Source organism: Heterodontus francisci, chromosome 13 (assembly GCF_036365525.1).
Source record: "Heterodontus francisci isolate sHetFra1 chromosome 13, sHetFra1.hap1, whole genome shotgun sequence".
Lineage (NCBI taxonomy): Eukaryota > Metazoa > Chordata > Chondrichthyes > Heterodontiformes > Heterodontidae > Heterodontus > Heterodontus francisci.
This window is the reverse complement of record NC_090383.1, coordinates 118,470,565-118,485,490: the sequence shown is the minus strand read 5'-3', so window position 1 is coordinate 118,485,490 and position 14,926 is coordinate 118,470,565. Positions and strand designations below refer to the sequence as shown.

The 14,926-nt window shown below is 42.3% G+C and overlaps 1 protein-coding gene across 3 annotated transcripts in view; it reads left to right on the top strand.

Moving 5' to 3' along the window:
• LOC137376636 (collagen alpha-1(XII) chain-like) overlaps positions 1 to 14,926 on the top strand; it is a 268,726-nt gene that overhangs the window by 99,411 nt on the left and 154,389 nt on the right. For all 3 annotated transcript variants that reach the window (XM_068045570.1, XM_068045573.1, XM_068045571.1), the window contains 2 exons: positions 4,996 to 5,125; positions 7,538 to 7,683. In XM_068045570.1, coding sequence (XP_067901671.1) covers positions 4,996 to 5,125; positions 7,538 to 7,683 — 276 coding nt within the window. The remainder of the gene's footprint in view (positions 1 to 4,995; positions 5,126 to 7,537; positions 7,684 to 14,926) is intronic.

Below are 14,926 nucleotides of genomic sequence, written 5' to 3'. Positions count from 1 at the left end.
TGCATCTCAGAGCTCTGCAATCTCTCACCATTTAGATAATAAGCTTTTTTATTCTTCCTGCCAAGGTGGACAATTTCCCACTTTCCCACATTATACTCCATTTGCCAGGTCTTTGCCCACTCATTTAACCTATCTATATCCCTTTGTAGCCCCCTTATGTCCTCTTCACAAGTTACTTTCCTACCTATCTTTGCGTCATCAGCAAATTTAGCAACTATACCTTTGGTCCCTTCATCTAAGTCATTTATATAAATTGTAAAACGTTGAGGCACCAGCACAGATCCCTGTGGCACACTACTCGTTACATCTTGCCAACCAGAAAATGACCCATTTATGTCTACTCTCTGTTTCCTGTTAGCTTACCAATCTTCTATCCATGCCAATATGTTACCCCCTACACCATGAGCTTTTATTTTCTGCAATAACCTTTGATCGGACGCCTTATCAAATGCCCTCTGGAACTCTAAGTACAATGCATCCACCGGTTCCCCTTTATCCACAGCACATGTAACTCCCTCAAAGAACTCCAATAAATTGGTTAAACATGATTTCCCTTTCACAAAACCATGTTGACTCTGCCTGATTACCTTGAATTTTTCTAGATGCCCTGCTATAACGTCTTTAATAATACCTTCTAACATTTTCACTCAGACATATATTAAGCTAACTGGCCTGTAGTTTCCTGCTTTCTGTCTCCCTCCCTTTTTGAATAAAGAACCTTCCCCGAATCTAGCAAATTTTGGAAAATTAAAACTAACGCATCAACTATTTCACTAGTCACTTCTTTTAAGACCCTAGGATGAAGTCCATCAGGACCCGGGTACACGTCAGCCCACAGCTCCAACAATTTGTTCAGTACCACTTCCCTGGTGATTGTAATTTTCCTGAGTTCCTCAGTCCCTTCTATTTACTGACTTACAGCTAAGACTGGAATGTTACTTGTATCCTCAGTAGTGAAGACTAGTGCAAAATACCTGTTCAATTCATCTTCCATCTCCTTTATCTATTATCAATTCCCCAGACTCACTTTCTGTAGGACAAACGCTCACTTTGTTAACTCTTTGCTTTTTTTAGTATATATAGAAACTCTTGCTATCTCTCTTTATTTTTCTAGATCGCTTTCTCTCGTTCTCTAATTTTACCTTCCTTATCAATCTTTTAGTCATTCTTTGCTGGTTTTTATATTCTGTCCAATCTTCTGACCGGCCTCCCACCTTTGCGCAATTATAGGCTTTTTCTTGAAGTTTGATACTATCTTCCCACCCTTGGAATTTTTCTTTCTCATTGAAATGTATCTATTCTGTGTATTCTGAAATATCCCCTTAAATGTCTGCCACTGCATCTCTATTGATCTATCCCTTAACCTGATTTGCCAGTTCACTTTAGCTAGCTCTGCATTCATGCCCTCATAATTGCCCTTATTTAAGTTTAAAATAATAGTCTTGGACCCACTCTTCTGTCCCTCAAACTGATTGTAAAATTCAATCATAATTTAATCGCTGCTACCTAGGGGCGCCTTAACTATGAGTTCATTAATTAATCCTATTTAATTGCACGATAACAGGTCTAGTATAGCCTGCTCTCTGATTGGCTCCAGAAAATATTGTTGAAGAAATTATCCCGAAGACATTCTATGTACTCTTCATCTACACTACCTCTGCCCATCTGATTTTTCCAGTCTATATGTAGGTTAAAATCCCCCATAATTATCGCAGTACCTTTCTGACAAGCTGCCATTATTTCTTCCTTTATACCCCGTCCTACAATGTGGTTAATGTTAGGTGGCCTGTACACCATTCCCACAAGTGACTTCTTGCCTTTATGATTTCTCATCTCCACCCAAACTACTTCTACATCCTGGTCTCCTGAGCTTAGATCATCCCTCTCTATTGCGCTAATACCATCATTAATTAACAGAGCCACCCCTCCACCTTCTCCTAGCTTCCTGTCCTTCCTAGATGCCATGTACCCTTCAACATTCAGGTCCCAATCTATGTGGTCCTGCAGCCATGTCTCTGTAATGGCTATCAGATCGTACTTATTTATTTCCAGTTGCACTCTCAGTTCATCTGTTTTGTTTTGAATGCTACATACGTTCAGATACAGAGCCTTTAGTTTTGTCCTTTTATTATTTTTGTAACCTCAAGCCTAATGTTGACTTACACTTAGATTTGTAAGCTCTGTCCCTTCCTGTCACCGTCTGTTTATCATTTCCCATATTAATACCTTTCTCTCTTGCCTTGTCTCTACTCCTTGATTTACCATATCTTCCCAAATTTGATCCGTTGCCCCCACTATTCAGTTTAAAACCCTGTCTACTTCCCTCATTATGCAACTCACTAGAACACTGGTCCCAGCACGGTTCAGGTATAGACCGTCCTGACAGTACAGCCACCACGTTCCCCAATACTGGTGCCAGTGCCCCATGAACCAGAACCCACTTCTACCCCAACAGTCTTTGAGCCACGCATTAATTTATCTAATCTTATTTGCCCTATGCCAATTTGCATGTGGCTCAGGTAATAATCCAGAGATTATTACCTTTGAGATTCTGCTTCTTAATTTGCCACCTAGTTCCTCATACTCACTATGCAGAACCTCTTTCCTTGTCCTGCCTATGTCATTGGTACCTACATGGACCACGACCACTGGGTTCTCCCCCTTCCACTGTTAGTTCCTCTCCAGCCCTGAGCAGATGTCCCGAACCCTGGCACCGGGCAGGCATCACAACCGTCTGGAATCTGATTATTTGGAGAGAGTTGGCTTTCTGAAAGAGTGACAGCTGAAACATTAAGCTGGGTTCAGTTGTTGCTGTACCCAGTGGTAATTGTTTATTTTGCATTCGGATCCCCCCATTTGATATCCACTGGGTTCCAGTTAATGCAAGCTAAAGGAATATAAGTGTGAAATGTAGAGCTGTATTTCAGTCTCAGACCTGAGCTAACTTTATGAATACAGGACCTACAGTTTAAAGACCTGCAGAGTATTGTGTGCTGAGAGTGCATATTGGGATATTGTCATGGAAACCCAAGGCCCAGTTACATCGCCTGCCCAATTTTCCATCCATAACTGAACAGAATATCAGGCATCTTCATGATGGGGAATTGACCTGTGCTACACTGCCTACTGTCAGCGGGTAATACTGTGCAGTGGGAGCACGATAGTGGAAAAGTCACCTGATTGTGCATTCAAAATGTATACAGTCACATTCTCCTTCATTCAAGGGGCTAAGTGAGAGTTTAGTGCTCCATTTTAATGTTGCTGCTTGTAAACCCAGGGCACCTCCAACTTCTAATGTGGTTGTTGTGGACACTGCTGAAATTGGTGGAATTTATAGTGGCTTCAAACTGGAAGCAACTCAAACTGCAATGGAAAGTAAGCTAGGATTGGCAGCTAAGATCCGCACCTGTTTCACAGGTCGGGTAGATGTTCAGTAGTTGATGCCCACACTGTGTAACCTCAGTAATGAAGGCATTAGCACATTTGTGTGAAATTCCTCTTCCTGCTATTTCAATAAAGGCATTAACCTGTTTATTTCAAATGGTTTCATAAATATTGCAGACAAGAATAGTAGAATAGGTAAGGGAGAACCAGTGGATGTGGTGTATTTGGATTTTCAGAAGGCTTTTGATAAGGTCCCACAGAAGAGGTTAGTGTGCAAAATTAAAGCACATGGGATTGGGGGTAATATCCTGCCATGGATTGAGAATTGGTTGACAGACAGGAAACAGAGAGTAGGAATAAACGGGTCTTTTCCCGGGTGGCAGGCAGTGACAAGTGGGGTACCACAGGGATCAGTGCTTGGGCCCCAGTTATTCACAATATATATTAATGACTTGGGTGAGGGAACTAAATGTAACATTTCCAAGTTTTCAGATGACACAAAGCTGGGGGGGAATGTGAGCTGTGAGGAGGATGCAAAGAGGCTCCAATGTGATTTAGATAAGTTGGGTGAGTGGGCAAATGCATGGCAGTTGCAGTATAACATGGATAAATGTGAAGTTATCCACTTTGGTTATAAAAACAGAAAGGCAGATTATTATCTGAATGGTGATAGATTGGGAAAGGGGGAGGTGCAACGAGACCTGGGTGTCCTTGTACACCAGTCGCTGAAAGCAAGCATTCAGGTGCAGCAAGCAGTTAGAAAGTCGAATGGTCTGTTGGCCTTCATTGGAAGAGGATTTCAGTACAGGAGCAAGGATGTCTTACTGCAGTTATACAGGGCCTTGGTGAGCCCACATCTGGAGTATTGTGTGCAGTTTTGGTCTCCTTATCTGAAGAAGGATGTTGTAGCCATGGAGGGAGTACAAAGAAGATTTATTAGGCTAATTCCTGGGATGGCAGGATTGACGTAAGAGGAGAGATTGGGTTGACTAGGCCTATATTCACTAGAGTTTAGAAGAATGAGAGGGGATCTCATAGAAACCTATAAAATTCTAACAGGAGTAGACAGCCTAGATGCAGGGAGGATGTTCCCGATAGCTGGGGAATCCAGAACCAGTGGTCGCAGTCTCAGGATACGGGGTATGCCATTTAGAACAGAGATGAGGAGAAATCTCTTCACTCAGAGAGTGGTGAACCTGTGGAATTCTCTACCGCAGAAGACAGTGGAGGCCAAGTCATTAAATATATTCAAGAAGGAGATAGATATATTTCTTAATGCCAAAGGGATCAAGGGATATGGGGAGAAAGCAAAACAGGGTACTGAATTAGACCATCAGCCATGATCTTTTTTGAATGGCGGAACAGGCCCGAAGGGCCGAATGGCCTACTCCTGCTCCTATTTTCTATGTTTCTATGTTTCTAAGAGTATTTCATACTGACATATTGGCTACTAATATTGCATGGGTCAGATACAAAGCTTTAGATTGTATGTACAGTGAGCTCGATAAATTAAGCAGCCTTCCTCCCTTTCCACTCTTTGCTTGCGTTTTTTTGTCATTCCATTTCACAGTGATGGTGCCATATTTTAATGGTGGAAATATGCTGTTTTAGGTGCTAGTAAGTGGAAGAACCAAGACTACAGTGTTGACAAACCTGCAACCTGACACGGAGTATGTTGTTAATGTGTACGGATTGTTGGAAGGGGAAGTCAGTGAGCCTCTTGTCGGAACTGAGACCACAAGTGAGTCAGACATTTTCTTTTTTCTTTTGTTGTTGCTCATATAATGAGATCTGTGCTTCAAAAAGAGTTCTTCAAGCCGTTTTGATTGATTGTTTGCAAATGCTTTGGTGTAATGGCGAAATGCACATTAAAGCATGACCATGTGTCACTTGTGAGTGATGATGTAGCAAAAAATCATCCAGGTCTCTCACCTGCCTGGCCGCTCTCCCGAAATATGCAAACAAGAAGATCTGCTATGCATTTTTGTGGTGCCTCTGTCAATGTGACTTTTAATTTTGAGTTGTTCTGAATATCTGATCCCACCGTTATCAACTCCCCTGCCCTTTTTTCCCTCCACACTCTCTACATTCTTCCAGACAGGCTTCAGTCTCACTTCATTTTAGCTGCATGGTGAGTGAAATTCCTCTCTCAATGAAAAATAGAGTAAGGAAAATAAATATTAAACCAAGAATTGAGTTACAATAGTTCCTTTTTTTTTGCTCTTTCCTTGGCTTGCCAGTTCTACACTCCATTATTCCCACCGACAGGGCAAACAGGAGCCCAAATGGTTTGTGCTGTTGGTCGATGGTTCCTGGCAAACAGATTGAAGGTGCCCAAATTAATCTTGTGTCAGACTCTTATTGGTCTGGGTTGGATTTGGACCAGCAGCCATTTCACAACCAGCTGCAGATGGAGGACGAGAGTGAACTGGGGCTACTTTCATTTCAACATGTCTGGCTTCTACCTGTGGCTTTCTTGCAATGCAAGTAGATGCATTGACGGGTGACAAAAAATCAATAGGGCCATCACCCTATCCGTTAGATGGTGCAACCCAGCGCATCACCCTTCTCAATTGCCTGGAGGAGACAGGAAAATCAAGGAAAAAAACCTATGGACACCTTTAGGAAAAGCATAGTATTTTCAGCCGAAAGTGTTTGCACTCCACATGAGCCTCCTCCTACCATATTTCATCTAACCTGATCAAAATAATCATCTATTTCCTTTCTCCCTTATGTACTTTCCCTTTAAATGCATCAACGCTATTTGCCTCAACCACTCCCTGTGGTAGCGAGTTCAACATTCTCACCACTCTCTGGGTAAAGAAGTTCCTCCTGAATTTCCTATTGGATTTATCAGTGACTATTTTATATTTATGGCCTCTAGCTTCAGACTTATCCACAAGTGGATAATTTTCTCTATATCTACCCTATCGAACCGCTTCATAATTTTGAAGATCTTCATCAGGTCACCGGTCAACTTTCTCTTTTCGAGAGAAAAGAGCCTCAGTCAGTTTAGTATTTCCTGATAGTTATAACCTCTCAAGTTCTCGTATCATCCTTGTAAATATTTTTGACACTGTCCCTTTATATCCTTCTTAACTTGTAAGATCCACCCCACTTCCAAAGACATCCTCTGAAAGCCCTGACTAGGTGAAAAACTCACTGTGTGAAATTACAGGGTCAAACTTGGGAGAATACAGCAAAACTGAGACACCACATTCCTCATTAACTCACGTCCTGTTCAGAGGTGCAACTTTACAGCACAACAAAAATACATATTCTTTTTTATTTCTTCTCCGGACACTGGCAGAGCTGAAATTATTGCGTTGAGGAAATTAAGAATCAAGTGTATAGTGTGGGATTGAAGTCACCCATTGGCCAGACTGGGCAGAGCTGGCAGGTTGCACTCCCTGAAGAACATGTGGGAAGCATTTAGGTTTATTTACCAATACGGCAGCATTCGTGGTTATCGTTCTGGTATTAGCCAACAAATGACCAGATTTATTGATTCTGGCAACGTGCCATGATAGGGTTTGGGCTCATGGATTACGAGACCAGGAACATAGATTTTGCCCAGTGGGTTCAATGATGGTCTTTCACCTCAGCCCAGATAGATTGTATCTGAGTCACCTCTGGCTCTTAGTGTATGGGGAAAAAGCAGGGGAGTGGGACTAAGTGAGTTGCTCTTGCAGCGAGCCAGCACATACATGTGCTGTAACCATTCTATGATTTTATTATAAGTGTGTCTCTACTTGAGCAGAGAGTCAATGTGGTATATAGACCAAGTACAGTTAGTTAGACATGCTCTTCAGACTCCAGCTAAGGCACATTGCTGGGGCAATGAAAAAGGAGCTCTACGCTGCATCTAACTGTGCTTTACTTGATCAGGGAGTCCCTGATGCTGACACTCGCCCTGTGGTTTGTCACCTATGATTTTCAGTCCATTGCCCTCAGTTTAATTTGAACTCCTGAAGTGCTTTGCCTGATGGACCAGGGCTCCTTATTGTTGGTGCCTATTCAGAAAATCAGTCTCGAGGTGTCTGAAATGGAAGTGTATCACAGATACCAGAACTAACACTTTGATGATGGCCAAAACAAAGAAAAATTGTTTGATCATTTGCTCGACCATAATTTTTAATCATTTTCTTGACAGTGCCCATTCCTGCTGTGAGAAACCTCGATGCCTATGACATTACTCCAACCACGATGAATGTCAGATGGGAGCCAGCTAGCGGGGCCACGGGCTATATGCTACTCTACGCGCCAATTAATGCCAGCATACCAACGGCAAAGAAAGAGGTATCGGAACATAGAAATGCAAATTTCCTGTCTCCTTAAGCATTGGCTGTCAATGTCAGTCTTATTTGTTTTAATTGTCATTCAGACAATTATTTGCTTCAAACAACTTCGATGTGATCCAAGAATCCATATTTTGTTTGTGCATGGATTGAAGAAAGAGAGAAAGAGGCTATTTATTATTCACTCTCAGGATATTAACATCATTGGCAAAGCCAGCATTTATTGCCCATCCCCTAGCTGTCCCTGAGGAAGTGGTGGTTGTGGTAGAAATTCTTCTTCAACTACAGTGGTTTGACATACAGTTAAGTAGCTTGCTAGACCACTTAAGAAGGCAACTAAGAGTCCAACGCATTTGTGTGGGCCTGGAGCCACATATAGGCTCAGATCAGGTAAGAACGGCAGGTTTCCTTCCCTAAACGACATGATAAACCAGTTGGATTTTCATGACAATCAACAGATTTTTCTAAAACCATATTTGAATTTGCACTCTGCCATGTTAGGAGGTCATTGATTTATTAGGCTAGACCTCTGCATTACTAGTCCAGTAACATAACCACTGTACTACTGTAGATCTGACCTTGCATGATGTTTTTACAAAGCACCTTATTTTGTGTTGCTACATCTCTTCAATAGTTTATTTTTATATTCTAATGGTTTCAATTTCACTTCCAATAATGGCACAACCTCAGATAGCAATTCATTTGTTTGATTAAGTGTTACGATTGCTGAATAATTGATCATTTGAGACTTGCAGGTGGACTGAATTACTAGGGTCTTTCTGTGGCAGCTGTTGGTTTTCAGATACCCTTTTTGTCTCTGTGTCCATGCAATAAATGCCAAAAATAAGACGTTCATTCTGGACTTGTCACTGCCAAAATTAATCAGCAAAATATTAGCGACAAGCAAATGAATTACAGCATTGCCTGAAGTTTCAAAGTTGTTGACCAAGCTTATATCATTAGGCTGCCTCAAAGGGCCTGGTTCCTGAAAACTTTTTTTCTTTCCTGAACCTCCCTCAAGCCACCATGCTGTCATCTTCTTGTCTTAATTTATGCAAGTTTATAAAGAGCCTGTGGAGGATTTTGATGCCACTCCAGGTACAGAGATGTGAGCAGCTTTTACAAGAGGGCCACCAGCTGGATGGCTTGAGTTCTGAATTTCCTTAGGGGGAGAGGACAGGAAAGAACAAAAAAAAAATCTTTACCAAGAGGCTCCAATTGGGTGGGGAGGGAGTGGTCTAGAGCACTGAAAAAGGCTTTTGTGGAGCAACCTATGGTTATGAATATGGTAGCGTAGTGGTAATGTTACTGGACTAATGGTCCAGAGGACTGGATTCAGAGATATGAATTCAAGTCTAACTATGGTAGCTGAGGAGTTTAAATTCAATTAATTGAATAAAATAATCTAAAATATCTTGTATCAGTAATAGTGACAATGAAACTACTGGATTATTGTAAAATCCCATTTGGTTTATTAATGCCCTTTAGGGAAGGAAACCTGATGTCCTTACTCAGTCTGGTCTATATGTGATTCCAGACCCATAGCATGTGATTGACTCTTAACTATGCTCTGAAATGGCCCAGGAAACCATGCTGTTGCTCACCACTTTCTCATGGACAATGAATGCTGGGCTTACCAATGATGCCTGCAACCTGTGACTAAATTTTTAAAAAAGGTGGTGAACAAAGAGAACCAACAGGAAGAGGATTCAGAATCACTGAATTGTTACAGCACAGAAGGAGGCCATTCGGCCTGTGATGTCTGCACTGGCTCTCTGAAGGAGCAGTTCACCTATTCTTTTCAGATAATAATCCAATTCCCTCATGAATGCGTCGATTGAATCTGCCTCCACCACACTCTCAGGCCGTGCAGTCCAGATTCTAACCACTCACTGTGTAAAAAAGTTTTTCCTCATGTCGCTATTGTTTATTTTGCCAATTACCCTAAACCTGTGCCCTCTTGTTCATGATCCTTCCACCGGTGGGAACAATTTTTTCCCTATCTACTCTGTCCAGATCCTTCATCATTTTGAATACCTCTATCAAATCTCCTCTCAACCTTCTCTTCTCCAAGGAGAACAGTCCCAACTTCTCCAATCTATCTTCATAACTGAAGTTCCTCATCCCTGGAACCATTCTCATGAATCTTTTTTGCACCTCTCTCTAATGCCTTCGCATCTTTCCTAAAGTGTGACGCCCTGAACTGGACACAATACTCTTGCTACAATCTTACAAGGTTTTGGTGAGACGACCTCTGGAATACTGTGTGCAGTTTTGGTCTTGACATTTAAGAAAGGATATATTTGCATTGGAGGCGGTACTGTGAAGGTTCACTAAATTGGTCCTTAGGATAAGGGGGCAGTCCTATGATGAGATGCTGAGTAAATTGGACCTATATTTCTGGAGATTAGAAGAATGAGAGTTGATCTCATTGAAATATACAAGATTCTGAAGGGGTTGGATAGGGTAGACACTGAGAGATTGTTTCCGCTGGTCGAGGAATCTAAAACATGGGGGCATGGTCTCAGGATAAGGGGCCGATCATTTAGGACTGAGATGTGGAGAAATTACTTACCTTAAAGGGTTGTGAATCTTTGGAACTCTCGACCCCAGAGGTTTGTGGATGCTCCATTGTTGAATACTATAAAGGCTGGGATAGACAGATTTTTGGTCTCTCAGGGAATCAAGGGATATGGCGAGCGGACAGGAAAGTGGAGTTGAAGCCTAAGATCAGCCATGATCATATTGAATGGCAGAGCAGGCTCGATGGGCCACATGGTCTACTCCTGCTCCTATTTCTTGTATTCTTGTTGAGGCTGAACCAGTGTTTTATCCAAGTTTAACATGACTTCCTTGCTTTTGAACTCTGTGCCCTTATTAATAAAGCCTTGGATGCTGTATGCTTTAACAACTGCTCTCTCAACCTCTCCTGGCATCTTCAATGACTTTTGAACATACACACCCAGATCGATCTGTTCCTGCACCCCTTTAGTATTGTACCCTTCATTTTGTATTGTCTCTCTGCGTTCTTCCTACCAAAGTGAATCACTTCACACGTCTCTGCATTAAATTTCATCTACCGCCTGTCTGCCCATTCCACCAACCTCTCTATCTACTTTTGAAGATCTACACCATCCTCCTCACTGTTCACAATATTTCCAGGTTTCCTATCATCCACAAATTTTGAAATTGTATCCTGTACACTAAGGTCTAGGTCATTAATATATATAATGAAGAGCAAGGGTCCTAACACTGAACCCTGGGAAACTCCACTACAAACCTTCCACCAGTCAGATAAACATCCATTAACCACTGTTCTCTGTTTCCAGTCACTCAGCCAATTTTGTATCCATGTTGCTACCGTCCCTTTTATTCCACGAGCAATAACTTTGCTTATAAGTCTGTTGTGCAGCACTGTATCAAATGCCTTTTGGAAGTCCATATACACCATATCAACAGCGTTAACCCTCATCAACCCTCTCTGTTACCTCATCAAAAAACTCCAGCAAGTTAGTTAAACATGATTTGCCCTTAACAAAGCCATGCTGACTTTCCTTAATGAATCCACATTCGCCCAAGTGACTATTAATTTTATCCAAATTGTTGTTTCAAGAAGCTTCCCCACCACAGAAGTTAAACTGACTGGCCTGTAGGAGCTGAGCTTATCTTTAAACCTTTTTTTTGAAGAATGGTGTAACATTTACAATTCTGCAGTCCTCTGGCACCACCCCTAGTTTAAGGAAGACTGGAAAATTATGGCCAGTGCCTCCGCAATTTCCACTCTCACTTCTTTCAGTATCCTTGGATGCATCTCATCCGGTCCTGGTGCCTTATCAACTTTAAGTATGGACAGCCTACCCAATACCCCCTCCTTATCAATTTTAAACCCTTCAAGTGTCTGAATTACCTTCTCTTCCATCATGACCCGTGCAGCATCTTCTTCCTTGGCAAAGACAGATGCAAAGTATTCATTTAATACGCCAACTATGCCCCCTGCCTTCATGCATAAATTCCCTTTGTGGTCCCTAATCAGCCCCACTCCTCCTTATAATATTTATATGCCTATAGAAGACTTTGGATTCCTTTTTATGTATGCTGCCAGTCTCTTTTCATACTCTCTCTTTGCTTCTCTTATTTGCTTTTTCACTTCCCCTCTGAATCTTCTATATTCAGCCTAGTTTTCGGTTATATTATTCATCTGTCATAAGCACACTTTTTTTTCTTCATCTTAATCTCTACCTCTTTCATTATCCAGGGAGCTTGAGATTTGTTTGCCCTACCTTAACCCTTCGTGGGTGTATACCTTGACTGTGCTCAGACTATCTCTTCTTTAAAGACAACCCATGGTTTAGTTACCATTTTGCCTCCCAACATTTGATTTCAATTTATCTGGGTCAGATCCATTCTTACCCCTTTGAAGTTGGCTTTCCCCCAGTTAATTATTCTTACTTTGGATTGTTCCTCGTCCTTTTCCATAGCCAACCTAGACCCTATGATACAATGATCACTGTCCCCTAAATGTTCCCCTACTGACACTTGATCTACTTGGCCCACTTCATTCCCAAGAACCAGGTCTAGCAGTGCCTGCATTCTTGTTGGACTGGAAACATACTGCTGTCGAAAATTTTCCAGAAAGCACTCTAGGAACTCTTGCCCCTCTCTGCCCCTTACTACTAACATCCCAGTCTATATTCAGATAATTAAAACCCCCAATTATAACTACTTTATAGTTCTTGCACCTCTCCGTAACTTCCTTGCAAATTTGTTCCTCTACATCTTTCCCACTAATTGGTGGCCTTTAGACTACCAATTTTTGTTCCTTAGCTCTAGCCAAATGGATTCTGTCCTTGACCCCTCTGGGACATCTTCTCTCTCCAGCAATGCAATGTTCTCCTTAACCAATACTGCCACCGCCACCACGCCCCCCCCCCCCCCCCCCCCCCACCCCCACCACCCCACTTTCCTTCCTTTCCTATTTTTCCTGAACATCTTGTATCAGGAATATTTAATATCCAGACCTGCCCTTCTTTGAGCCAGTGCCATGAGTAAGCAAATGCAAAAGACAAGTTAAAATTGTTTTTTTACAACTCTCTTCAGACAAAATTGCTCAATGCATGATCCTACTCGGTCTGTTCCTGAGATCCCCACCTTCATAGATACCAGTGTCCTGCCTATCCGGTTTGTTCCTCAAGACACTGAGGGCACCAGACGTGCTATGGACAACTCCCGGTTCTCGACCTGTGCATCAGAGCTAACTGCTACCTGTTCCAATCTGTTCCAGTACAGCTATGAACACTGACACCTACCCAATAATGTGGAAGATTCCTCAGATATACCCTATCCATAGAAGAAACAAGATAAATTTAATTATCATCCTATCAGCTTCCTCCTAATCATCAGTAAAGTGATAGAAGGAGTCGTCTATATCACTACCAAGCAACACAGATCACCAATAGCCTGCTCACTTAGTTTGGGTTCTTCCAAAACCACTTAGCTTCAAGCTTCGATCCAGATATGTCGCGAGCTGAATGCCACAGGAAATGGGAGAGTAGCTGCCCTCAACCTCAAGCAGCATTCGACCAAGTGTGGCATTAAGTAGCCCTGATAAAACTAAGATTAATTATGGGCAAAGGGAAATCTCTCAGTTGGCTCAAAGAGTCATTCTTGATTCGAAGGCAGGTGATTATGGTTATCAGATGCCAATCGTGCAGCTTTCAGGAGTTCCTCAGGGAAGTCTCCTTGGACAATCCATCTTGAGTTGCTCGATGAATGACCCTCCCTCTGTCATAAGGCCAGGAGTGGGGCTGTTCACTGGTGATTCCACAGTGTTCAACTCCATTAACAACTCCTTCCATCAGGAAGCAGCCCATTCCAGCCTACAGCAGGAGCTGGATAACACCTAGGCTTGCGCTAAGAAGTGGTAGGAAGCATTCACACCACACAAGTTTCAGGTAATGACCACCTCAAATAAGAGAAAGCCCAGCCATCTCCCTTTGACCTTCAAACTGCACCAGTATTACTGAGTTCGCCACCATCAATATCTTGGGGGTATCACTGACCAGAGGATGAACTGGACCAGCCATCATGGCTCCAAGTCCAGGGCAGAGGCTGTGTACTCTATTAATCGTCCACTATATATACTCACTCTTTGCTTGGATGGGTGCAATCACAACAGCACTTAAAAAGTACCACACTGTCCAGAAAAGAGTTCCCATGTCATCAATCACTATCGTAGTGTGGCTCTACTATGTACGATCTATAGGAGTCACTGCAGCAATTCACCAAGTTTACTTACTTTCCAGCCACATCTCCTAACGGAAAGGACAAGAATTGCAATTTTGTTGGCACACCATCATCTTCCAGTTCCCCTGCAGGTCACACATCATCCTAACTTGGATATTGGGGTGGCACAGTGGCGCAGTGGTTAGCACCGCAGCCTCACAGCTCCAGCGACTCGGGTTCAGTTCTGGGTACTGCCTGTGTGGAGTTTGTAAGTTCTCCCTGTAACTGCATGGGTTTCTGCCAGGTGCTCCAGTTTCCTCCCACAACCAAAGACTTGCAAGTTGATAGGTAAATTGGCTATTGTAAATTGCCCCGAGTCTAGGTAGGTAGTAGGAGAATGGTGGGGATGTGGTAGGGAATGTAGGATTAGTATGAATGGATGGTTGTTGGTCAGCTAAAGGGCCTATTTCAGTGCTGTATCTCTAAATGAAAATAAATCAATTTTCCATCGCTCCTTCATCTGCATTGAGCCATGTCCTGAAATTCCCTATCTAATACCACAAGGACTGCAGAAATTCAAGAAGAAGCCCAATCAATACCTTCTAGGGGGAACTAGGAAGGGCAATAAATCAGGACTTCCCATTGCCACCCATATCGTGAGAACAAGTTATTAAAAATACCCAACCCTGAGATAAGAGATGAGTTCAAATATTGACCTGGGCTCAGTGATATTGGTATCCAGCTCAGCCTATCATTTTTATCCCTTTACCAAGCTCTCTGATCCACCTACGCACTTTGGTTCTGATGACTGTGCTCAAATCCATTCACAAATAAAACACACTTGCTGCTGCAGTTTTAAGATGTGCTATCTTTGAAGCAAACCTGAGTTTGCTACTGATTCTTACTACTTAACAACTCAATGACTTAATAAGGACCCTTGACATGAAACATTAAACTTTGAGGAAATACTCAAGTAGCAGATAAGAAGTAATTTCACTTTGACTAAATATAAGCTGCCACCA